A 26,992-nucleotide genomic window follows, 5' to 3' on the forward strand; every position below is an offset into this window, starting at 1 on the left:
AATGTCATTATCTGATATAATTTGTAGGAGACGTCATACACTGGTACATGCTCCTCAAAGGAGCAGCAAGAGGGCAGAGATGGAGGAGGAAGGTATTATTTGTCTCAATATTTGACAGCGAGCTGATTTTCTGCCAAACGACCTTCGCATTCTATCACAGAACAGAATAGGTGGTAATGAGCACTATTATACTCAGCATTGAATTGAAGGTGTAACTGGTGACTGTAATGAGACTGAAATTATCTAATGATGACCTGAGAGGGCCAAATGTCATGACATTCAGAAACAGGTCCGTTGAGTTTGATTTGGTGTATGAGAAGAGCTCTTTGTTGAAATGTTCTCACCACAGGCATAGTGTGCAATAGTCTGCGACAGCTGTAAGAAGTTGTAAAAGCATTACAAGGATTATATGTAAAGCTCCCTGGCAGGGTTCATGGTGCTAGTGTTCAGAAAAAAGAAAATAAATCTGGGGGTGTGGAGTTAGAAAGAGTTTAGCAGACATGAAGAGGTAACATCAGGGTGAATACATCCACTTCTTATTTACCTTTTATGGATGAGTCTGATGTTGTTTATGCTAGGTTGGCTGCATGTCTAATGTGCGTTCTTCTATTTATGTTCGGTAAATACAGACCAGTCGAGTAGGGGTTTTCTAATTCCACTTGTGTTATATACAGAACATGAGACGTCTGGTTATGAAGGTTTCAAAGTTGTTTCAATGCACCTTTTGACGTACTTGTGATAAATAATAGAAGTAATAATAAACAGTGTTGGGTGTAACGCGTTACAAAAGTAACGGAGTTACAGTAATATATTACTTTTTGCTGTAACGAAGTAATGTAACGCATTACTAATGAAATGTGGGTAATATATTACCCGTTACAATGCTCAGTAACGCAGTTACAACACATTTCAACCCGAAATTAAATGGTGTTTTGTTTTTTAAGAATGTACTAACATAGCGAGACACTCCGACACCAGAGACAAATTGTGCGGGTAGATTAGTAAACCTGGTGTTTACTAGTGATGGGAATTCCGGCTCTTCTTGGTGAGCCGGATCATTTGGCTCGGCTCACCAAAGAAGAGCCGGCTCTTTCGGTTCCCAAATGGCTCTTCAGTTTACCACATATTATACCTTTTAATTAAATCAAATGTAGCCCTGTTTTGACTAATGAATGATTTATATGTGTACACATATATCACTTAAATTATTCAATACATCCTTTGTACTGAAGTATTCAAAAGTAAAAATGACACGTTTAATATAAATGATTTGCTGTGGCCAAATGTTTTCATTGCATTTACAGACCCGTGTAACTCTCGATAGCAACACCTATAACAACTATTTTAAAGGGGCTACTGTATCGACCTACATAAAGTATATACATATAGTTTTTTTTCAAAATACCAAACAGATCCTGCATTTTAGCCATGCTTCATTTCGCTCTATTTGCTCTTTCCAGCGCTGTTTTTGCAGGGGGCTGATTCTGTGAGCGGCAGCTGACCACGCCCCCCTGCAGGAGAGGGGAGCGTGCTTTGAGATCAGCTGCAAGGCTGCAGCGGAGAGAAGAGGGGGACAAAAAGAGATCTCCGTCCTCCGTGTTTTATTCTTATAGAAGTAAGAAGAGAAGTAACGGGGCAGAAACCCTCCTTTTTACGCAGCGGTCCAGACATAGACATCAAACGGCGACACATATTCAGTTGCCAGTTCCTTCAATAGAGTCTGGCTGCAGACCGCAGCAAGGAGGCGGATCGTATAGGGGCGGATCCTATAGTGAACGACGGGAGCCGGCTCTCGCCCGCGAACGAGCCGTTTTTTGTTTTGTTTTTGCGGAGGGATCTAGATTGGCATGAAGGCACATTATGCAATGTGCAATGTGGACATTATCCCGCTTATTACACATGGCCACATTCTCAACAAAGTAACGACATGACTCCCAATAATAATTGAAATGCTTTTATGGATTTAGAAAAATATTTTATTGATTTAAAAAATAGTTTAATGTATTGATTTAAATTGACATGCATCCGCTAAGAAAAGTAGTCCGTTGTTACTGTTTGAACTAACGTAACAACGGCAGGAACTGCTTCTATAGTGTTTTTGAGGAGCTTTTTGATTACAGATTTGAAAACATCGTTGCTTGCTTTAAAAGTAGCACAATTCATTATGTCAAACCTTGGAAAGTATCTAGATATCCCTGCCCTAATGCCAAAAGTAACTGGCAACTGAATATGTGTCGCCGTTTGATGTCTATGTCTGGACCGCTGCGTAAAAAGGAGGGTTTCTGCCCCCTTACTTCTCTTCTTACTTCTATAAGAATAAAACACGGAGGACGGAGATCTCTTTTTGTCCCCCTCTTCTCCCCGCTGCAGCCTAGCAGCTGATCTCAAAGCACGCTCCCCTCTCCTGCAGGGAGAAAAATTATATGTATATACTTTATATAGGTTGATACAGTAGCCCCTTTTTTAAAATAGTTTTTATAGGTGTTGCTATCTGTTTTGTGTAGCGTGGTTCTACAAGAGTCAATGCATTCATTGGGTGGTATCAGAGAGTTACACGGGTCGGTAAATGCAATGAAAACAATTGGCCACAGCAAATAATTTATATTAAACATGTAATTTTTACTTTTGAATACTTCAGTACAAAGGATGTATTGAATAATGTAAGTGATATATGTGTACACATATACATCATTAGTGAAAACAGGGCTACATTTGATTGAATTAAAAGGTATAATATGTGGTAAACTGAAGAGCCCTTTGGGAGCCGAAAGAGCCGGCTCTTCTTGGTGAGCCGAGCCAAATGATCCGACTCACCCATCACTAGAACGAATGACTTCTTCTGCGAGGATTTATAAAAGCAGCTGGAATCCCTTAAATTGCATTACTGCCACCTACAGTAGCCTATGTATTTCTGCTGAGTGTCATTATTCTATTGGATAAAAGAAGTTAGGAAACGCCCCTATAGGCCTACGATCCGCCCCTATACGATCCGCCTCCTTGCTGCGGTCTGCAGCCAGACCCATCTCAGTTCCTTTGGCATTAGAGCAGGGATATCTAGATACTTTCCAAGGTTTGACATCATGAACTGCGCTTCTTTTAAAGCAAGCAACGATGTTTTCAAATCTGTAATCAAAAAGCTCCTCAAAAACACTATTGAAGCAGTTCCTGCCATTGCTACGTTAATTCAAACAGTAACAACGGACTACTTTTCTTAGCGGATGCATTTAAATCAATACATAAAACTATTTTTTAAATCAATAAAATCATTTCGTAATCCATAAAAGCATTACAATTAATATTGGGAGTCATGTCGTTACTTTGTTGAGAATGTGGCCAAGCGGGATAATGTGCACATTGCATAATGTGCCTTCATGCCGATCTAGATCCCTCCGCAAATAAAAAAGAAAAAACGCTCCCGTCGTTCACTTAAAAGAACCGACTAGTGTTTACCCATGAGGCTTCGCGTCGGGATCTTCGGGGCAGTTGAATGTTATGCACCCTCTATTCAAAAAAATACAAACAACAAATTGTGTCAGGTGCGCGTGACCTGCTCCGTTGCGCGTGCATCATTTCCAAAGTGCTTCCACAGCAGTGACACACATCTGTGGATAATCATTTATACTAAAATAGTTTAAGCAACCATCACTAAACGCCAGCAACACTGCATCTGTCAGGTCAGATGGGGACATCACGTTACCCTCCGTTGTGGACACGAGCTTACTCCCGCCTGACTCGCCGCCGGAGCAGCAGTCTTTGTCGCTCGAAACTACGCCGCCCCTCTGCGGCCCGCAGGTGCCAGGATACCACGGCAAAACAGAGCCTGCCCAGGTATATCTAAACAAGTACCCGCAAGTACAGTGGGGAAAGGCGGTCATTTTGCAGCTCGTGGTATAAAAATAGACTGGCTAGAATATTCATGTGAAAATAGGGCCATATTCTGCCATGCCTGTAGAAATGTTGGGTCACAAATAATGCATACAATAGCACAGATGCCTTCACCACGAATGGCTACAAAAAGATCTCATATCCCAAGCTGATTCCAAGCTTATCAACAAGCTAATGTTGCATCTGAAATGTTCTCCAGGTCACAAAGTCAACCTCACATGATGATGTGATACCAGTTTTCAAGCACAGTAAATATTCTCTTTCCAGAGTATATGATGGGACCAAAGTGATGATTTAGTACATGGTTTTAATAATACTTTTGCTTTTCAATGTTTGCCTTTTCAAACCATGAGCTGGTTAAAATAATATTTGCCTTGATTTACATTATGTTCTCATTTGATTTATCAGTACAGCTTTGAAGCTTTTGTGCTTTTCCTTGCCATAGTCCACTTTGGACTGTATGAAATATTTCAGGATTGCACTCACTTGAAATGTTCTCACTTGCTTGGTTTCAAAATATAACAAATGCCATAATCTGTTCATTGGGGACAATAACATCAACCCTATTTTTCATTGCTGTTGCCGGCCACTATTGCTCATGTAAACCTACTACTGCTGCGCCCCCTGTAATCTCAGATGCACCCCAAGTAATTTTGTTCTGGAACCGGTCCTGCACACGGCCATATACTAAACACACTACAGAGCCCATTCCGTGTTCCTGTTATTGTTTACTCTCTGCTTTCTTCTGGTGATTTATCTGACGTCCAGCGCTCCGTCTTTTAACCTCTTTTCCTTTCTCTTTCTTGATCCTCCTTAGCAACCTTCATTATAGTCCTTGACGAGTATTCAACTAAGCCGTGTAATAAAAGTTGTTAGTAGCCTTAAGGGCCTAAACAGTTGTTATGCTATACCACATTGCCCTTCACTGGATGTCTAATGAGCTGCACTAAACTACATTTTAGCATTTAAAACACCTAGCCATTCTTTTGTGGTTATTTTGGTGAAAGTAACTAAAAAGTAGTGTAACTCATTACATTTCAGAGACAGTAATATTGTAATGTAACTTATTACTTTCAAAAGACAGTAATATGTAATATATTACATTTTGGAAGTAACTTGCCCAACACTGATAATAAATGCCTATTAGGTTTGTTGTTGCGTAATTCGTGATAAGACCTTTATAATTGATTGCACGTCAGGTAACTGTCATTTGTATCCACTGCGTACCAATTCATTTTATAATAAATACTCCTACAGCAGTCATATCATCACAAGGTGAGCAATACCAAATGAACACATGTCAGATTTGGATTTTGTTCATTTTCTAATTAATATGGTGGTGAGCAAATTGCCCCGACTCTTCCCAGAAGGCTTCTCGAGTTCAGTCTAGTATGGGACTGCAACAAAAATGTCAATGAAGGTCTTGGATTTATGAATGCCCTTTTAGCGCTCTTGTTTGGCCTCACAGTCTTTGACCCAGTGTTACAATTTTAATGTATGACTCGTCACACTGTCTCTGTTTCGGCATACTAATATTTCTCACTGTCTGTCTGTCTCCCTCTCTGCCTCCTCTGCTGTCGTTACTCTTTCACCTTTTTGTCTCTCAGACAGGTTGATGAACAGCATGTTGGCACTGTCCTGACCGCCTCCAAGGCAGAGGCCCTTGGTCAACAACTGACAGAAATACAACTTTTATGCAACCGGTTTTACCAAGGAAAATTGTAATCGGGTAATCCAGCCCGGTTTTAATGGGCGTCAAATTCAGAGGTTGGTCAAATTTGAGGCCATAGCGTCCTGACCAAGCGTCTCTATGTGAGGAGTGGGGATTCAAAATGGGTTAGGAAATGATCTGTGAGATGATTTAAGCATCCCTATTCGTTTTATATTAGAACTCATCTGTCTCATTATCCATGTGTCTCTCTATTGCTGTTTCCATTACCTCGGTGATGAGAATTTGGCCCGAGTCAGAGTGATAACACATTCATCTGCTGTACTTTGGCTTTTATCACACAGATTGTGCCAAGGGACTGTAATGAATGGCCAGGACAAGTTGACATATTTATAACTGACTGGCTGTGTGGGAGACTGAATCGCTCAGCGGGGTGAAGTGTTTACTGCCAAAGGACGCAGACAACTAATCAGGGGTCCTGCATTTGTCATTGAGCCCAGTCCGAATTTATCAGAGAAGAACAAGTGACCCATTTCCACTTTCCACTGAACCTCTACATTTAGAGCTTTGTCTCTTTGTAGCCACGCAACTGTGACTCCTGTGAAAAGCATTTAGTGTTTTTTAAAAGTGAATAATTCAAGCCTTTATCATTTTATTCCAAACAACAAATGTTTGCTTTTTATTGGAGGCAAGCATTTCAATGGAGCTAATTGTTGTGGTTTGTCAGAGACGGGATGAAGCAGTGTAGCTTCAGGCCATTTTTGGCTTTTATGTTTTTGAATTATAAACTTGAAGTTGAAGAGAAGTGCACAGTGAATGCTGATGAAAGCCCGAATTGTGAATTGCCTCTCTAATTGAGTTTTTCCTTTTAATTATCTTTGCTAACGAAGAATGATGTGGAATTTATACGTGTGCTGATTCCGCCACATTCCGCCATTCACAGTTTTATAATCACATCTGTGCTCCTTATCTGTCACCAACAGCCTTCTCTGTGCATCTGTGTGAGAATGCAACGGTTTATGCTCATACGAACACACTTTTAAAAACATTTTTGATGACCCTATTCCGTTTAAATGTCACAAACACATTGTTCAGGAGAGCAGCAGCTGCAATGCTTGCACAAACAAGCCGTGATAGCTCATAGACAGATGGGTTCTCTCCACAGGGGCCTATTCTGCTGAAGCTTTGCTGTAATTTTCCTCTCCACGTGGCAAATGGACTGCATTTATATAGAGCCGCTATCCCAAATGCCCTCAGAGCTTTATGTTCACCCACAACATGCTGTCAAACCAACATCCCTGCAATCCCGATCTGACCTGCTCCGGCACCTGTCCTACATGCACAGTGTACAGGTTTAAAAAAATGGCAATTCTCTCCCGAAAGTCCCAAATAATGAATTCTCTCTTCTCCCCCACTGGCATTTTATTTCTGTCTCTCTCCGTCATGGTCATGTAGTACTCCGCCTCACCCCCCCCCCCCCTTCTCTTCCTGCTTTTGTTTGCCAAGCACCCCTCTGTCTTGAACATCTGTGTCATTCTCCAGTCTCCTCTTCCTCTCACTCCTCCTTGACCCCTGGATCCCACCCACGTGGAAGACTCCACTTTGACAACCTGGATGCTTCCGCTCTGACCTGAAAGAAGTGAATGTCCTCCTGGGTGTATCTTGTACTCCCATATTAAAATATTAATTGTAGTTATTTTGACTTTTTATTCATGAGAGGCCACTTCTGGGTTTTGAGTGAATCAGTGGCAAAGTGCACCAAACCCTAAGATTGATATATTATGCCTTAAGTGCAATGCCCTCCCTCCAGATTTTTAAAACCCTGTCTTGCTCTTATTCAGTGTCCTTCACGGAGTTTAAGAATTAATTTCTGTTTGCCTCACCTGGCACATCCGCTGCTGGATGAATAATAATCATCCATCAGTCAATCACTGTGGCCTGCACTCTGAACCCCGGAGGCTTGTTTTTATGAGCACTGTGTGACAATAGGAACTGATCAGGTGGTTTGGGAAAGCATTGCTTTTGTCTAAATAAAATAGCTTCAGAACTAAGCAGAGAGCATTTAAAAGAATCAGTCTTTGTGTGCCTGACAGGTCTATGTCTCATGTGGCTTTGGACATTTTCAGATTTGTGAGGCTCAGATAATAAATGGAAAAAAGTCAGAACAAATACAACAGCATATTATGCTCATATTCAGGTTTCATATTGGTATTTTGTGCTTCGACTGTGACAAAAGTTCTTTATTTTTCTCAGACTGCCTGTGCTCTGGCTCTGTTATGATTGGTCAACCGCTGCCCCTTAGCCTATAATGTGTTGTAGAAACGCCAGTGTTACGTAGTGATGCCACTATGAAAACAAAGCAGTCCAATGGAGGCATTTCAGGCAAGGGGGGGAACGTTTATGTACAAAAACCTACACATCACACTACTACAGGAAAGGGGAACCCCCCCAAAACCATATTAGGGCCCCCAACTTTTATTGTTGTAATATAAATGAGTGAAGGGACCATACATTCAAAATGTCTACTTGAATAACTTAAAATGAGTTGCAACATCGACCATCACATGTTAAGACATGTTAATTCCTGTCTAACTTTGATCATAAAGCTGCTATGTTTTATTTCAATGTTATTTACACTTTGGTCGATCACAAATGAATAAAATAAGTCTAGAGAGGACTGGCAGTCTTTTATATCGCTACAGAGCACAGAAGTAATGGAAAATCCCTGCCTACACATTGGCATCCTTTCCAGTCAAATGGAAAATAAACTAGCGCAAGGGGGAGGAGGAGGGGGGGGGGGGGTGGGAGATAAGCAGCAACATCCTCTGTGAATAATGTGGGAAACACTTGTGTGTGAGGCTACCAGTTATCAGATTGTATTTATTCACCATTCTTAATTTAATTAAAATAATAAAATGAAGGGCTCACAGTTAATAATTAATATCGAAATGTCAAATTGTGTTTCATCCGCTGGCTCCCTCTGCCCACATCACCCTCTTTATTACCTGACATTCACTTAAGGGCTGCCCCTGCCTGCTGTGGTTAAAAGGCTTTCTATTCATCTGTGGGGGGAGTGAGAATATTTCTCAAAAGCAAGCTATCTGCCTCAGGTGACCTCAGTCTGGTCACCTTATTGTTTGAGAAGCTGCTTTGCTGCATCTGAGCAGAGAAATAATAGGAAAAACAGGAAATGTAAAGAGTATTTATGTGACATTGAACATCTTAGTGACATAAAACATTTCTTATTCTTTTGATTTTTTATGTATGATTTCTGTAAAAAACAACTCCTCAAAAAGTCTTATTTGATCTATATTCTGACCGAGGTAACCATGCTATCTCTATGCTGCCTTCTGGCCTTGAAAACAAAATAAATATTTCCCTTTGAAGGGTTGTGTTCTCTTCATTGATCTGGCTTGTTTCAGTTGTGTTTCTGCAGATGCTGGACACGGGGGGGGGCATGGCCTTGAAAGGCCAAGAACTCAATGATCTTCAAAGTTATGTGGAAGGTCAGGGTGTTATTCATGAGTGCTGAGTGTTTGCAGATTAAAATGAGCCTTCGAATCGTCTCACATGTTCGCAATCTGTTCAGAAGTTGTCTTCACTGCTGGTGTATGTACATCAACACAGCACAGGTTTTAAATTGGCATAACTGAGGCGATGGATTGCAAAAGTACTGTGCAGCTCTGGTTATTATTTTGTCCAAGGCTCTCGACACATTTGAACATGTCACCGTGCATTTCTCTCCCCCTTCACTATCCCTCACCCTCTGCGTAGAAAGACAGTCGAGAAAAATTGTGCAGCAGGAAGAGAAAGATGGAAAAGGACGCCTGGTTTATTGTCCTTCTTTGTTTTTCAGATTCTAAACTAATGCTGTAGGCACAGAAACGGAATCAGATAAAACCTTCATATCTGAGATGCATTATTCCTTCTTACCGTGTGTTTAAACACAAGATGGTGTAGTGTCATAAAAAAGTGCAGCCAAATGCAAAAATTCTTTTAATTAAAGGGGACCTATCATGCAAAATGCACTTTTGTACGTCTTTTATACATGAATATGTGTCCCTGGTGTGTCAGGGAACTCACCAAGAATCAGAAAACACAACCCTCTCTCTTTTCCTCCATACCCAAATCTCTAAAAAACGGGGCTGGAACGGAGTTGATACAGACTGATACAGATTTGAAAATAGTCTGACGTCAGTGACGAGGAGCTCCGCCTATATGGCCAACTCTACACCTATCAGGGGAATGAGCGGTTGCCGTGGCATGGTAACAGCCAGCGCCATATAGATAGAAATAAGAACATGTTAGTCTCACTATTAGACAGAGTCTCACTCTCTATATGGCGCTGGTAACCGCATGGTAACATGACGCTCATAACTTGGCCCCCTCCTTTGCAGGGGGGCGTGGTCAGCTGCAGCACATGCAAAGACAGGGTGGAGGAGAGGAAAATAGAGCAAAATGAGGCATGGCTAAAATGCATGATCTGTTTGGTATTTTGAAAAAAAAAACGTATAAATATACCTTATAGATATGGCCCTACAGTATATTATTCAAATATAGCATGATAGGCCTCCTTTAAATCTGACCGTTATTATGAACCCTCCCATCCACTGGTACCTTGTTGTACTGATGATACTGTTGAGGAAGTACAACAATAGGGTGGAGGTAGTTAAACAAGCACTGACAGACATCATGCATTTGCTTTATGTTTTGGACATGGATGGCAATTTATGTCCTTTCCTTCCTTTCCTTTTCCCTCTTATCTATATTTATCTTGACAGCCTAACAGGCCAGTGGATGACAGCATGCCAACTGAGCAGGCCCTGGACTGGCAGCCTGTCAACCAGCGTGTAACACACTTAAATAAATTGATTTAGTTTCCGTCGAGTTCAAAATAGCTCTGCTTGGCCGACATAATTCACAAGATTTATGCTGTTATAATTTAGTGCTAAGGCTACATTTCAGATGACTCAACAGATCTAGTTGAAATATTGGTTTGGTATTATCAACAAGTACATATCTGTCTATAATAACTCTGCACGAATGGAAGTGTTTTTTTCATGGATTTTTGTTGGAGGCTTGAAGGAAGCAAATAATTGTAGCATGTCAGCGCCTTGCTAATTTTAAACCACCACACGCAGAGAATCTAATGAATATCCTGAAGGGTAATTATTTCCTTCCTTTCATTAAGGGCGAAGATTACACTTAATGCCAGTTTGAATAAGTTTGTGTCTTTAAAGAGCTAGCTGCTGCTCTAGAAATACTCCTTTTAGTGTATTCTCAAATTAAGCATCCTTTTGACAACACAAAAGCCAGAGAAACTCTCATTGAATAAGCTATTAAAATGGTAATTTTGCTATGATGTTAAAAAAAACTTTGATGAAAAAGGGTTTCCTCATTTTATAATCATAACTGATGTGGTCATGAAAAGCTTGGTTCAATCTTAGAACTGCGTCGTCCTCAGTGGCCATGAAACAAATCATTAGCATAACTATGAACCTCAATGTGTTAAGATTATGTTTTAAACAGGACCCAGGCGCAGGCAATGACTGAAGATGTTTAAATGGTTTATTGTTTCGGAGACTCCGGCAGGTTTGGTGATTATGGAGGTCCGGAGTGGAGGTAGGCAGTTCAGGCTGGACTGATAACTAGGCAGGCAGGTATGATGCAGGAAGAAGCAGGCAGGTTGGCTGGAAGCTCTGATGGATGATGGCAGAGGGATTGCACTGGAAACACAAGTTACCAAAAGTACGGAATTACACGCAGACAGGATAACTGAATGGGCAGCCAGGAGGATGTCATGCCACTGGTGTAGAAAACAATCTGGCGGGCGGTGAGTTGCTGGGAGACTGGAGTAGATAAGCTGTGTCCTGATTAGATGGTGAGGGACAGCTGAGTCGGACGGCCAGGTGAGAGCAATCAGGCTGCTGCCTGCAAGGGAAACCACACCCTCTCCACACACACACACACACACACACACACACACACACACACACACACACACACACACACACACACACACACACACACACACACACACACACACACACACACACACACACACACACACACACACACACACACACACACACACACACACACACACACACACACACACACACACACACACAGGGGAACAAACAGGGACACCGTTTGGACCGTGACACAATGAAGAGGAAACTGATGAAAAATAAGTGAAAGGGTAAAATTAGAAATCCACATGTGGCTGATGAGAGATGTAATGATTGTATAAGATGAAATTGCAGTTTCAATGAGAGGCTGTCAGTATGTATTCATTAATGTCAAATTGATTACTTTTTAATTTTTTAATTTTCTAAGTAGTAAAAGGCCTATATGAGGAACACAGACATCAATCATCTGTTTCTCACATCTCAGCTCATGCAATTAGAAAATGGCTTTCACATAGAGTTACTGCAAATGGACACTTGTGGTTTTGTAAATTGTGAAGACATTGCTACAATCTACAACTCACAGCATATACGTGTTCATGGTAGTAGAGGCAGCTACAGATAAATTGCTTTGGAGCTTTGTATCCCCTCTGCAGAGGATAAGAGAGGCTACCGAGGAAGGCTGATACTGGCAATTTGTCTTGAAAATCCCTACTGGTGAGCTCTGTGCTATAAGACCATATAAACAGACAATATACATAGTGTATGTTCTATGCACATTTTCTTAAAGCCAAACTACTAAGGCCATCAGACTTTATAGTTTGGTTTCTCACACTGCTGCTCCTATCAGTGTTGTTTCCATAAGCATTATGTTTATTTTGTCTTGTAACAAAGACCAAAATTAAGCTGAAATGATACAAAAAAACAACAACCGATATATTGATAATGTGGGAAGCAAACATTGCTTTATTGTAGAGAGCTAAACAGGTAGGCTAATGCTGTTCTTATGAAGCTATAGCCAACAGCCGTTTAGCTATCTCTATCGGATAAGCTAGCTTCTCTGTGTTTCCAGTGTTTATGCTGAGGTAAGATACTCTCATAGCTTTATATTTCACTGAAGAATCAATGTTCTTGTCTAACTCACGATATTAGCGTATTATCTTATTTTCCTTACATTTCTAATTATTCATCCGTGTCTATTTCTTGTGTAAATGGACATTTGATTGCTCACACATTAGCTGGAGCTACTTTACAAGCAGGAAATATTGCTGTAGTCACAACTCAGAAATCTTAATCCAGACTGCTATTCATTTGGCAAACTGTCACGCACCGCAAGATGAGAGATCCACCAAGCTGTTATAATTCGAACTCTGGCAAGAATCACTGTCCAACTTTAAAACCAAATCTCTCACATACACACAGACTCAAGCTGATGCCAAATATGTTTGTGTTCCCTCAGTTCACAGAGCGGAAAGATAAGATGTTATTTCAAAACTTCCCCCGCAGTTGTGCAGAGATCAAATCAAATCAATCAAATCAAGTTTTATTTATATAGCACATTTATAAACGATTTTTTCGTCGAGCCAAAGTTCTGTACATATAATAAAAATAGCCTACAGCAAATACAACAGCACAGATTGTTCAGAATATCAGTATGAGAAAAACGACACCCTCTATCCTTAGACCCTCACATCGCACAAAGGAAAAACTTCCAGAGAAAAGCCACAGTTTAAGGGGAAAAAATGGGAGAAACCTCAGGGAGAGCAACAAGGAGGGATCCCTCTCCCAGGACGGACAGACGTGCAATAGATGCCGTGTGTAAATCGAAGAGATAATACATTTTACAGCATATAGACCGAATGTTAGGAAATACATGTCTGTAATAAGAAGATGAATCCACGAGGATGTCAGCTACAATCCTGTGGAAGCCATCAGGGAAGCAGCATGACGAGACCCAAGGCAGGACCGCAGAGACAGGTTCAGCCACGACCCGAAGTCCACGACTTAATCCAGAACTCAGGATGGAGGATCCAAGACACAGGACTACAGCAAGAGGATCAGCCTCGACTCCGGATCCCGGCGTAGACATAGATACAAAACAAGAAAAAAGATTTGGCTGGGAGAGACTACACAGACACAGACAGACAGAGATCATGCTGAAGGCAATCCTGCTGTTAGCTTATTTTCATCAGTGGCTCCATCCTGCTTGTGATTAATTATGACTATTAATAACTTAGAAGACAAGCTTCCTAGGCTGGTCTTTTTGTCAACAGCATATGATTATCGTATACAAACAAGAAAAAAAGCATTCACCATTTGTGTTTAAGGATAAAAGCCACTTTATACTTTCAGATTTAGGAACTGCTTTTTCCAACTGATGTTAAGCGAAATGTGATCAGAGTAACATCATCTCGTCGAGGCATAACCTTTTTTTATAATGTTGCTGCAGAGCTTGTGCTTCCCTAAGTGCTTGTCGAAAGAGTACATGTGGGATATTTGGTTTTGCTGATTGTTGCCTCACAGGAGATGATGTAGTCAAGATGTATTCATGTTGACTGTTATATATGAGATGTTATTTTTGGACCAGCTTGCATGAGGCTTATTATCAAGAGAAATTAAATGCAAAAGTAGTCCTGTGCGAACCAAACGGCTGAAAGACAGGCTATGAAGTTGGGAAACGTTCAACTTTGAGTGCTCTGTAATCTTCCATGACATTGGATTTGATCAATTGATTAGCAGACAAGAATTACATATTTTGTGGTACTCTTGAGAAATGACTTTCTGTCTCTTTGTGTCTGAAGGGAAGACAAGAATTGTATTTAATGCCTAGCTTCTCGATAACAATACAGAAATAGATGAGTTTTGATTTACGTCTAACTGGGGATTCTTAGACAGCGCCCTTATCTGTCTCCTTATACCGTCTAAAGAACGACGATGACTTGTCGTGACTCCAAACTCAGATCCCCTTCTGAAACAGCTTGCCTGAGAAGTCAATGTCTCTTATAGAAAAGCTTTTACTAGCCTTGTCCTCCTTTGTTGAAATTCAACAATGGATTCTGTGATGTTAACTTACTTTCTCAATCTTCAAATGTAGCACAATTCGCTAAGGTTTCCCCAAGGCTTTTTAAAAATGTCAACCACTCACTAAAACACCACCCTTTTACACTTACATTCTTTTACTGATAAACAAGATATAAAGTATTAAATAGTGAGATTTAGAGATTTAACAAGTCTAACTGTTCCCCTTGTTTCCAGTCTTCATGCTAAGCTAGCTGTAGCTTTATATTTAGCACACAGAAGTGTCTATCAATCCAATAATTTAACTCTTAACAAGAAAGAAAAATAACAAAATATCAGCCTATTCTTCCGAATCATCTGTTAAACCAGGTGAAACAATACAAAACCAAATCAAAGTATAGATACATTGAAACCAGGTCAAAATCGACTCAAATATTGTTCTGTGTATATTACGTAGAAGATCACCTAAGGCAGCGGTTCCCAACCGTGGGCCTGGCAAGGCATTGCAAGTGGGCCGTCAAATAATTAAAACATTTTTAATTTTAATTAGTTTTAACATGACATTCCCATCTCAGACAACAAAAAAACAAAAACAGAAGAAATAAAGATACAGCCAGTAGGATAACTTCAACATTTCACAAACAAAAATAGGTTGACAACCAAATACCACCAAAAAACAACATGGCAAACATATGTATTGTTCCTTTAATCCCACTCTTCGTTAGAGCTAATTAGTTCCCATTTCATGGCGTGTTGAGCCACCCTTTGGTTTTTTGTGGCAATAATTTTTTTCAAAATAAATTGTAATTTTAATCTACTCTTCAAACACTCTGAATTAAGATTACTCCTTGATTGACTTCGCCAGAGGAATAGTTGTATTTATTAACTGTGTGTGGTCTTCATCTAAAAGCCCAAATAACATATTAAAGGGTGTAAATGTAAATTCAATATTTGCTGCCAAATAATTTGCAAAACATTATGATTTGTGTGGAAACATTTTCATTATTATCAATCAATCAATCAATCAATCAATCAATCAATCAATCAATCAATCAACCAATCAATCAACCAATCAATCAATCAATCAATCAATCAATCAATCAATCAATCAATGTTTATTTATATAGCCCAATATATATATATATATTGTCTCAGTGGACTTCACAGTTTGTACAGAATATCAGTATGACAATACGACACCCTCTGTCCTTAGACCCTCACATCGTACAAGGAAACACTTCCAGAGAATACCCACAATTTAAGGGGAAACATGGGAGAAACCTCAGGGAGAGCAACAGAGGAGGGATCCCTCTCCCAGGACGGACAGACGTACAATAGATGCCGTGTGTAAATCGAAGAGATAATACATTTTACAGCATATAGACCGAATGTTAGGAAATGCATGTGTGTATAATAAGAAGATGAATCAACGAGGATGTCAACAATCCTGTGGAAGCCATCACGGAAGAAGTATGATATTAAGATTTTTTTTTATTTTAACCTCTTTTCCTTTCTCTTTCTTGATCCTCCTTAGCAACGGTCATTACAGTCCTTGTCTGTTCTGGATTAACAACGTGTCACATGTTCTCAGAACTTTATTTAGCCTCCGTATGGTTTATGGTTGAATGTGGGCCGCACATTTTTTTTGTATTCCTAAGTGGGCCCCGAGTTGAAAAAGGTTGGGAACCGCTGACCTACAGACAGATTCTCCACTTTGTAAGTGTGACACTTCAAAGGCAGATACACCTTCCTGTGCAGCAGCATGTTTAGCTTCCGTCATCTATAACACTCTGTTGCGGTAAAAAAGGAGCTGCCGTGTGCAAGAGCTTGGGAAAAAAGCTAGGTGGGGAAAAAGGGAATTTGTGTGATGGATGCCCTTTTGTGTGGAGGAGTATCATTGGGATATACATTTTTTTATCACGATCAATCTCTGTTTTTCTCTTTCCTTGCTGGGTGTTCACCGAAAGACTGAACATAATGATGTTTTCTTTCAGTTATTCATGAAAATGTTCACTAAAATGGATTATAAACACAAAGTTCAGATGGTCTTCGTTCTTATTTGTCAATTGGATTCTCCTCTAACTAATTGAAACAAAAGACAGTGGTGTATGAATCCTGCTCTTCTTGGCTGTTGGCTATCTGTAGTCCAAAAGCACCATCACTTTTCACATGAAAGTACAAGCTATGGTCTTTTATGCCTGTCGAGAGGCTGATGGGAATCGTTTTGCCGCTAGTTGAAAGTGCATTGGATCTCAGGCAATGATAGGGTTAGGAAAATTGCACACCTTGCTAAGCCATGTGCTTGTAGTCTTCCATCTAACAGAATTGCGTGGTAAAAGCTGTTGTTTACCTTGATATTGGTTTTGAAGTGCTGGTTCCCTTTAGTAAAAAAACCTGTTGTCTGGAACTGCTTTTCTGACAGCTCACCTTGGCTGTTATCTCTTCTGGGATTACTGCATGAAATGTGATCAGCTAATCCACCTGGAAGTAGGTCGTCACAAAGTGCGCATGTTGATTTTATGAAATTATAGCGAAGTCTATATAGTTGCTTTACAAAAAAAGCTTTCATGTAGTGCACTTAAGCAAAGCTTTAAATGTGAAACAAGAGCAATGTGAGGTTTGAATTAGCAGTAACTTAATGCAACAGATTGAGTTAGATGCAAGAAAAGGATTTTGTTTTGTAATACATTTTGAACCCAATAAGTTAATTTCTATCAGATGATGGTCTTATTTACTTGTTAATTAACACGTGGGAACCTAGCTGTTTCTAATCACTCTAAATTCATAATCTTTTCTTTTTTTTCACAGTCAATGCCTGGATGATAAGAGGGTTGTCAGGTAAGGAATCCATCCATCCATCTTTGTCATGTCTCATTTCAGTTACTTTTCTGTCATCACTATTTATCAGAGTTATCCCACACAAATGGGGATATGTGACGTATGCTCTTCTTCTTCTTCTTCTTCTTCTTCTTCTTCTTCTTCTTCTTCTTCTTCTTCTTCTTCTTCTTCTTCTTCTTCTTCTTCTTCTTCTTCTTCTTCTTCTTCTTCTTCTTCTTCTTCTTCTTCTTCTTCTTCTTCTTCTTCTTCTTCTTCTTCTTCTTCTTCTTCTTCTTCTTCTTCTTCTTCTTCTTCTTCTTCTTCTTCTTCTTCTTCTTCTTCTTCTTCTTCTCAGCCACTGACAGTATCAACATAGAGCCCACTCCCCCCCGGCCGAGGAAACCCTGCAATGAGTCCCGTCTGCAGTGGGAGGTGGAGGTCTGTGGAGAGGACTTCAAGCGGGAGATGGGTCACATAGAGCCACATTACTGGTGTAACCTCACACACTTCATCAGGTACAAACATATTTTATATATATTATTTATATACTGTGTTTGTTAGCTGCAAGCAAAACTAATTAGCAAATGAAATCAAATAATGGAGCTGTGTAAATGATCATGATCCTATAAATGAATAGGCCCAGTGGAAATATACAGGACATTTCAACAGTGAGAACATTTCATTCAGAATTGCGTTGGGTCATATTGCATGAAGATATTGTTCCTTTTGCTGCTTTGGCTGTTTAATTTAATGCTTACTGTTGGTATTGAAAGTCTGAATATCTCATGATTACATATAAAAAATAATCCTCAGAATATTGACTTTTTCTGATTATCCTCATTGTTTCTGCCTACTGTAAAGACTGAGCTAAAGAAGGTGGCAACACGTGTGGCAAATTGTCAATTGATGACGAATCGGTGTATCCGAATAATGCCTTAATATATATTTGCTTCCCTTTGCATATATGTATTTGTCGCATCACATGTAGCAGCGCAATTCATTTAGACAAACACCCACACTCACAGAATCAGCTCAGTGCTAATTGTATTTTGAGGCATTTCTCACTGCCAGTAACCTGATTTTATTATATTCCCAAAATGGATTATGAGCGGCAACATGCAATGCTACTCCTACTTCATCTTCTTATGGAGATTTCGGCCCTACAGCGTGGAAATAACTGCACCTGTTTAATTCATTCTTAAAATAGGTTACGGTGTGCTTGCCATGAAATGGTGGCCTAATTATTGAGACACCAAAATTGGCCTGCAACACGGAAAAAGCTCATTTCCTGTTATGGAGAGCCCAAAGATGTGCCCTAAAATGAACTGCTGCCGGTAAGATTAGTAGACAGTTATCTGCTCTACACACAGGAGTCAAATTAAACTGTCTCCTTACATTAATCGACCAGTACAGCTTATTACGAGTGACTGCAGAGCAAACGTGTCAACCAGTAGAAAGCCATGAAATAAATCTGGACATCTGGACACTAAAAAGCCGCCCGTATTTTCAAGCTCTTATCTTTATCCCTCTTCTTTTCTCAAATACTTTTGTCTTCATGTCTGAGCGCTCTATTTTTGAAGTATAAGCTAGGGGGTTGTCATACAGGTGGACTTTAAAAAAACAATAAACACACGTTTGAAAGAAAACTGTTATCCATTTCGACCTCATGCAGCTGGCTGGTAGTCTGTGGGTGGGAGAACAGCTGGAGATTTGATTCCCAAAACCAGTTCTGTTTTTCTACGAAGCATCTGCCCTTTGACACATTGACCCATTAGCCTTGACCACCCATCTGCATCTATCTTTATCCAGCTCTCAACTCATTCCTTCCACTCACCTCTGACCTCTTTCCTTGAACTGAAGAGCCAGAAGGGGAGGGAGAAGTTTCTTGTGTACATGGGAGCTTAAAATCAACGTCAAAGTCATCTGAGTCACAGATTTGTGAGCAAAGTTTGAAGATTTCTGGGAAGAACAGCCACCTGCTTTCCCCATCCGTCACCCTTCTTCTGTTCTTCTTTTTAAGCCAATATTTCTCTCGAGGGAATGTCAGACCTACATGCTGATTTCCAGAAGCAATGTTTATTTATGACACTTTCACACATCGATCTATTTCAGTGATTATGAATGAAAGGCAATTTGAAATGTGGGATAAAGGAACAGCAACCTTAAGATAAGATCAACCACATGAAGAGTATGTCAGGCAAACATGAACCAGTGTTTTCATGTCTAGCTCTGGGAACATCCAGGAACCACCTCAGGGCACTAACTATAAAAACAAAGATTGTTTCATAGCCATAATCGAGTGGGAAACGCTGCATGACTTTCCAGGAACTCTGCCTGCATACGTCCACATTTTTATGACAGGAATTATTCATTTGGGTGAATTTGTGTATGATACTTCATTTACATGACCGGAGGATACGTTGAGTTTCTTGGAAGCAACCTACTTTAGAGCCTTGAAGAAAATGATAAGAAGGCATGAGAGAAAGAGTGAGAGCGATGTAGCGAGTGGTGAGAAGGCTGGAGCGAGGGGCCTCGTGTTTGAACAAGCATCGACCCCTGCAAGGCTTCCTCTCATTGGAGAATGACCCGGGCCTCTCTGCAGTGATAGGACAACATGACTGTTTTGGTTCCAACTGAGCTGCAGCCAAACAAACAGTGTAAACAGACCACAGTGGGTACATTCAACGCACTTTAATCATTTACGTCTAATAACATATTGATTGTCTGCCCTGTGTGGTTTACAGCTTCAGGAGCAGGCAGCCTTATGTTGAGGAACAGCAGTGTTTGTCTATTTGGACCCTTTTATATTACATATGTGTACTATCAGGAGTTATCTTCTGCCCCTGTGCCGACCAGATGCTGCTCTAAAGTCATCAGAGCTTTTTCCTGCTGCAACTCATGACAACTAATTGACCATTTGGATGAGTAAGCCTAATTTTAAGTGGGTTATGTGGATCGCACTACTGGCAGGAGACTGTTACAACTGTAAGCGGCCTGCCATGGAGGGAGAGAACATTTAATGATTGAAATGATAGAATGATGCACTGTTTTTCACATGGTGTTATAGTAGGGTAAGTCCCAACCAAGTTTGGCCTCATTCTGTTGAATTTCATTACAGGACAGCTTGTACTAACATTAATCTGATTAACCAGTGAGCACAGCTATCAGTTTTAGAGGGTCAAACTGGGTGAAATGGATGCGGATATACAAAGTCAAAGTATTCAAATAGCATTACATTACATTACATTACATTACATTGCATTTAGCTGACGCTTTTATCCAAAGCGACTTACAATAAGTACATTCGACCACAACCTTGAAGAAAACAGAATCATATAAGTACATCAGGTTTCATAGAGCCAAGTATTTCAAGTGCTACTCAACTGGCTATAGATGAGCCTGTCCTTTATTAGTATATAAGTGCTCTGTTAGCAGTTCTTTGTTAGTAATTCTATCGCTCGAAGTGGAGTCAGTCATAATGCATATTTGGAGGTGCACCATTTATATTTCCATTTAGTTTATCAGCCGTTGAACATTATCTTATCTTGCCTTCCAGAGCTACAAACCCCCCAGGCAGTTTTATTTGTGTAGGATTCACTATGGGTTTCCATGAGGAGTTATGGAATGACAATCTGAGGAAAACTCCATATTAGACACTATTATAACAAATATAGGCTTATTTTCATTAAAAAAAAGGGCATGTCTGTGAATGCATGCACAAATATATCAGGCAAAGAATGAGCCTGTTCTGTGTTTGTGGTTTTTATCAAAGTTATGTAATGCATTGTATATAATGCAGTTGAAAACCTGTTAGCTGCTATGTATTACATCTGGGAAATAACTTCAAAAGTCTGTCCCTACAGTCCTCCGTGCTGCATTTTGATCGTTTTTTAATGTATTTCTTTCCATCCTTTTATTTTCTTCACTCCCCAAACAGTCCCTTGCTGTATTTGTCTGAAGTTCTTGGCAGTGACGTAAATCACTTTTTTAGAAAAGATTTGATATGATTATGCATAGGGGATCTAAAAACTGCAATTTGGGCTTCAATCCAAATAGTGCAACACTTTGTATTGCAGTTTCCACATGAACATTTGAGCTTTCACGAGGGTTTATTAATATACTTTGGCTGAGTTCAGATTTCACAGGAAGCCTTTCTCAGCAAACACTGTTGTTATCACTGGCCTGTTGTGCCTCCTTGCCCGCAATGCACTATCCTATATCTTTATATCAGCACACACAATACATATGTCCCCAGGCAGCAGGGTTTATTTGATTTGCAGCACTTAAGTAAATGTCTTTCAAATCAATGGTTACAGCTTGACGTCAGAGCCTTATATATGTGCAGTACAGAGGGCGGCAGCATAAACATTTCCATATATTATGTCATTAGAGGAGTGGTGAATACATATAGCATTTGACATTATGTTAAGTTATCAGAGTCAGAGATTGATTGTCAACACTAACGTTTATATGTGTGTATTTTCTTCAGTTATAACAACAGGCAGTACTTGATGCCCTTTGTTTGTCTCTCCGGCTACGTACAGGCGTCTGATTAATGCAGCTTGTTTGTTTTTGTTTATAGCTCCTGGAATGTTTCTCCTAATCAACACATTTATTGTAGAATATATTTGACATATGTCAAAAAGGTCAAATTCTGGTCTGAATCCAATTTCCAACAAGTAACTGCCTTTTTAGGCATTGTAAAGCTGAACAATGATAACATGCGTTTTACCGGCTGTGCCTTCGTTTTAGTTTTTATTTCTCATAAATTCTACAGCTTTACATCCAAATGATGTAAACAAGGCATTTTATCCATAGGATTTAGACCCATTTTAGGGGTTTATAGACAATATAACTATTGTTCCATTCACTGTTCTGCTGGTGAGAATGCACTGGATGTAATGAGAAACAAATCTGGACCTAGAGGACTGAGGATTCAGGAAAGAGGGGTTTCGGCTGGCTGAATGGATTCATCAAAGCAGAGCTCTAAGCCTTGAATCTCCATGAAGGCAGTGATCGCCTGTTGAAACGGAGAAGAGTAGTGGGCCTGGGCCAAATCGAAGTAAAAGGCAGAATAATGCCAGGCACAATGATGGATTACTTACCAAACCATCATATCTTTGATTAATTCAAGCCCAACCATAGTAGGGGTTTAAAGGGTTGTGTGACGTGGTGTTATTCATTTAATAAATGGGTAACTGTCCACCTCTACCATTATATGCAAATCAGTAGTTTCATCCCTTGAACTGTGTCCATTTAAGTACCCTAAAAGTATTAAGATTAAAAGTCTGACACTCCAGGGATACCTAAAATAGAAGTGTGATTTTAATCAAATCCTTTCCCTCTCTCTTCCTCCCGTGTTTCTCCCCAGTGAGTACCACCGCTTCACCTTCTGCACGGAGACAAAGTCCAACATCGTCAGCTGCTACTGGCCCAACCCGCTGGTAGAGAGCTACATCATCCACATACACAAGCACTTTTTCTCCAACTGCACCTTGGAGCACGTTGTATGGGTGGACCCGCCCGACGACACGTTAACCATCCTCATCCTCGTTCCAGTTTTCCTCACTTTGGCCATGATCGCCCTGGTGGTCTGGTGCAGCAAGAGGAGCGATATCCTGACCTAAGAGGAAGACGGAAGTGGAGGGAGAAGAAAGACAGAATTCAAGGTCCCAACCTACTCCATTAAAACATTTATATACAAAGGAGTGCACAGAGTTGTTGGGAGATTGCTTCAGTTGGTCAAAATACCCCATAAGTGGCTCTGCAAACCAGACATAGGCAGTTGCAAAGTTGTGTTTTCTTGAGGTTTTTCTCACAGTTCTGACGTTGATATACTGTCACTCAACATGTTTATCAAATATTTCAATTCTACAGTTGATTCTTTACTACTTTGATTTATTTTGTGACTGGTAACAGAGGCAACACAACCCCTTGTGAATTAACACTGTTTCGCTTTTGTTTCGGATGAGAAAAGTGTCAATAAGGGAGCTTGTATAAAGCCATATTAGCTGTTTCCCATTATTTCCATTCTTGAACTAAGCTAACCAGCTGCTAACAGTACCTTTCTTCATTTAGAACATTTGAATTAGAGGAGTGTCAATCTTCTCATTTAATTCTTAAACCCATTTTCTTGATTGTTGAACTATCCCTTTAGGACACAGAGGAGTTAGGTCGTTTGACAACACTTATTGGGTAAATTGACCAGCAGGGATCCAATAAATCTGTGTGTATTCTTCAAAGCTCATGGATCCGGACCGTTGACCTCGGAGATTCTTGTCTGAGCACTGAACCGTCGCTGAAGGCCAAAGCATCCACCAAGCGTCAGAGGCAAGTCTAAACTGGTGGGAAATTAGATTCCCAGAAGACACCGTTTGTTAAATATTTTAACATGATATTTTCTGATGGCTTGGATAAAAAACAAGCCACATCTGGACTTTATATTGATTCCTCAAGTTGTATCGTATTGTTGAGTTACTGAATAGACTGTCACTACTGGAAGAGGATACACTGGTGTGCAACCCAAAGACACAGCAACACTATGATTCATATATTTGGGGAATTTCTTGTGTGACTTACCTGAGCCTCCACGGACTGCTTTATAACAGTCAGTTATCAGATACTGTTGAATAAAATACTAAGAGGGATTCTCAATGGAACTATGGACTGCAATTGAGACCTCACACTGTACAGTTCTGCTCTCTGTGTTGTCTACTGTATCTGCACCGCCTCCCTAGTGAGAAGTACACACTGATGCTTTGAAGTGAATTCCTTTAGGGGAAGGCTTCATTTAATGTTCCCACTTCGCTGGTTCTTTGAACTGCAGTCCCTAACAGCCACGAGGCAAACTAAACCAAGCATTGCTTTTTTATTTTCTTCCAAAGCATAACGCGTCAATGTCTGTTTGTCCGCTCCTCGCCTGCCAATCTTTGTCTGTGGAAACTGATTAAATCTGTCTTAAAATAACTGGTTGCGCTTCTTCCTTTTGTAGAAAAAGCAAGTTAACATGTACTGCTACAGGTTTCTTTGTGATGCAATGTTTCTCAGCTTTTGTTTGTGAATCAATGTATATGTATCTTCTGCACAATCAAATGCATTCATTTCTTTTGTAATTCACAATCATCTAAAAAAGTGCAACAACCTTGCCAACGCTTGTAAACCATTTGTAAACCATGGAAAAACGTTGTTAATTTATATGTTTTATTGCCAGAAAAGATCTTATTTTGCATCAATTGTTCAGATTAAATCACAATGACATTAACTTAATATTTCTATAATCTATGTTAGAAACAATGCCACTTGCATCTTTTGGCCTCCTTTAATTGTATTTCACAAAACACTCCGTTATGATGTGATACAATACAATTGAATGTACCCATTTTCGATGTATAAATATGTACTTTAATGGAACAAATATTTAAACTGTGCACTGATTTTGAGATTTTGCCAGTAGAGGAAGTAAAATGCTTTTCATAAAATCAAATCCCACTTTGAGATCATCTGTGGTCGCCATTTTTCCCCCCTGGTGTGGCCATTTAATGTATTTACGATCTGTTACCTCTCCATTGAGTAATTTTACATTGTTACCAGTGGAGTTCCCATACTTGATTCAGACGGCCTTCCTTTAGTTTTTAAGACTCCTTGTAGACTTGACTTTCTTGGGAGTTTATAAAGTAGCATTGTTTTTGTGTAACCTACTATTGAAAACCAGTAGGTATTTCCCCAATGACACAAAACTGCTTAGAATTTGCTCATGAATCAAACCTGCATATCCTAATCCTTTTTCAGTTTGTGTCGTGTAAAAGTAAGTGTCTGTGTAGGATTAAAAGACAACTGGCTTTCATCAACGTGTAAATATTACAACTTTGAAGATCTGCTCACTGAATTATTTAACTTATATTATATACAAGGCCATTATTAAACCCAGACGCTCGATGTCCCAGTTTGCTTCTTGATCTGGAGTCCATACGAAAGTAACACTGGCTCTGTTTAACCAATCTGATGTATCCAATATGCATGGTGCCAAAGGAGCGTGAAACTAAAATTGTCTCTGCAAAAAAATGAAACTATGCATATTCACTTCTGTTTTCACATTTACAATGACAGTAAGTTTACAAAACGATAATAACATTTAATATTTACTGATTGTTAAGGCACTGCTGCTGATAGGAGTTATCAGTTGTTCGGTCTGATTAGAAGTTATCGCTGCTTTAACGAAGACACTTTATGTTGAATAAACCTTTAGTGCTCTTGTACTAATAATCTCCCAAAGTATTTGCTTTTCTACAAACTGAGTGATTTCAAAATGGGGAAAGATTTTGTAGCTTATTAGCTGCATTTCAGCTACTTTTATTTATTTTATTTTTATTATTATATTATTTTTACTTACCTACGTTCTTTGTTTCAACCCTCTGAAACAATGCTCTGCGAAAAGGGTACTGCTTTTAAACAATGAGACAGGAGTTAATAGTACAGATATGCCTGTTAGATAAACCGCGTTAATGACTTATTCAGTAGAGGCCGAGCAGATAAGTGGATATAACAGCAAGGTACATAGAAAATAGAAAGAAGCTAGACAAAAAAATCCATTTAAATTGTCTGTATGATGGCGTAGAAAAAGACGATTAATTCATTTGGATTTCCCGCATTCTGTTGTGCCTTGTTGATACAAAGCCAACAATTATATTTGCAAGTTTCCATCTTGGAAATAGCGTTTAAGTCAAGTATGACTCCAAAAAAGAAAAAGGTTTGGGACACAAAGGAACGATGTTTGCTGTCATCACTTTAAAATTGTATCATACTCTTTCTGACTCTGTGTCTTTATTTTTAAAATGATTTCTCCTTTTCTTAAATGAGGTGGAAAACAAATATACCACCCCAGAGAATATGTGCTGTTGGAATATGCATCGAATTTGTTCAGTCCAAACATTTGAGGAGACGAAAGCCCTGGGAGAGTTTACTCTGTGTGCCTGCATTCAGCCTTTTTTATTCTCTTATTAAGACGACAGTATTATCCCGACTTATACAAAGAGCCAAACATTTTAAACCATGACTGATTTGCTACGTGTCTGTGTCAAACTTGAAACAATACAAAGAAAAACCCAGCAACGTAGGCTTAAATGTTATCATCGCATCATGTAAATAAACTCTGAGTCAAACAATGCACTGTCAGGGGCTGATGGTCAATGATGTTGACATTGCTGTCGAGTCTCGACACAAAGCCGGAAAAGTCCAACTGAATGACCAAAAAAACAATCACAGTATCATTACAGACCCCACCTAAACAAACAAACAGCAAGATATCAGGCAATATTTATTCAATTTGAAACTGTCCAGGAAGCCAGACAAGGGTTTTTTGTTTCTTTTGAGAGGCAAAACAACAACGTTTAGAGACACAAACAGAGGAGACAATAGTTCACGGCGAGGGGACACATTGCGGTGCAGTTGCCCTCAAGGATGGCCGCCTCCATGGCCAGCATCTTGAAAGCAGGAAGGATATTAAAGCTTTTCCCAGAGTTGACAGAAGAATACAGGGAAGTGGGTTGACCCAGCGGTTTTGACCAAAAGCACTGAAGGAAGTGTGAGAGCAGAACTGTGGCTAAACTGTGGCTTTACAAAGTGTATGTCAGTATCTGGCACTTTATTAAAGTTATTTTCTGCTTGCATTATAATATTGAAACTAGTGAATTCCTGC

At 39.7% G+C, this 26,992-nt stretch overlaps 1 protein-coding gene across 1 annotated transcript in view; it reads left to right on the forward strand.

The window, feature by feature from the left end:
- Positions 1–26,101, forward strand: part of LOC117465869 (receptor activity-modifying protein 3-like) — a 30,088-nt gene extending 3,987 nt beyond the window's left edge. Inside the window, exons 2-4 of the mRNA XM_034108933.2 lie at positions 17,290–17,319; positions 17,654–17,813; positions 22,670–26,101. Coding sequence (XP_033964824.1) covers positions 17,290–17,319; positions 17,654–17,813; positions 22,670–22,925 — 446 coding nt within the window. The 3' untranslated portion in view covers positions 22,926–26,101. The remainder of the gene's footprint in view (positions 1–17,289; positions 17,320–17,653; positions 17,814–22,669) is intronic.
- Positions 26,102–26,992: the final 891 nt, after the last annotated feature.

Source organism: Pseudochaenichthys georgianus, chromosome 20 (genome assembly GCF_902827115.2).
Source record: "Pseudochaenichthys georgianus chromosome 20, fPseGeo1.2, whole genome shotgun sequence".
In the NCBI taxonomy this organism is placed as follows: domain Eukaryota; kingdom Metazoa; phylum Chordata; class Actinopteri; order Perciformes; family Channichthyidae; genus Pseudochaenichthys; species Pseudochaenichthys georgianus.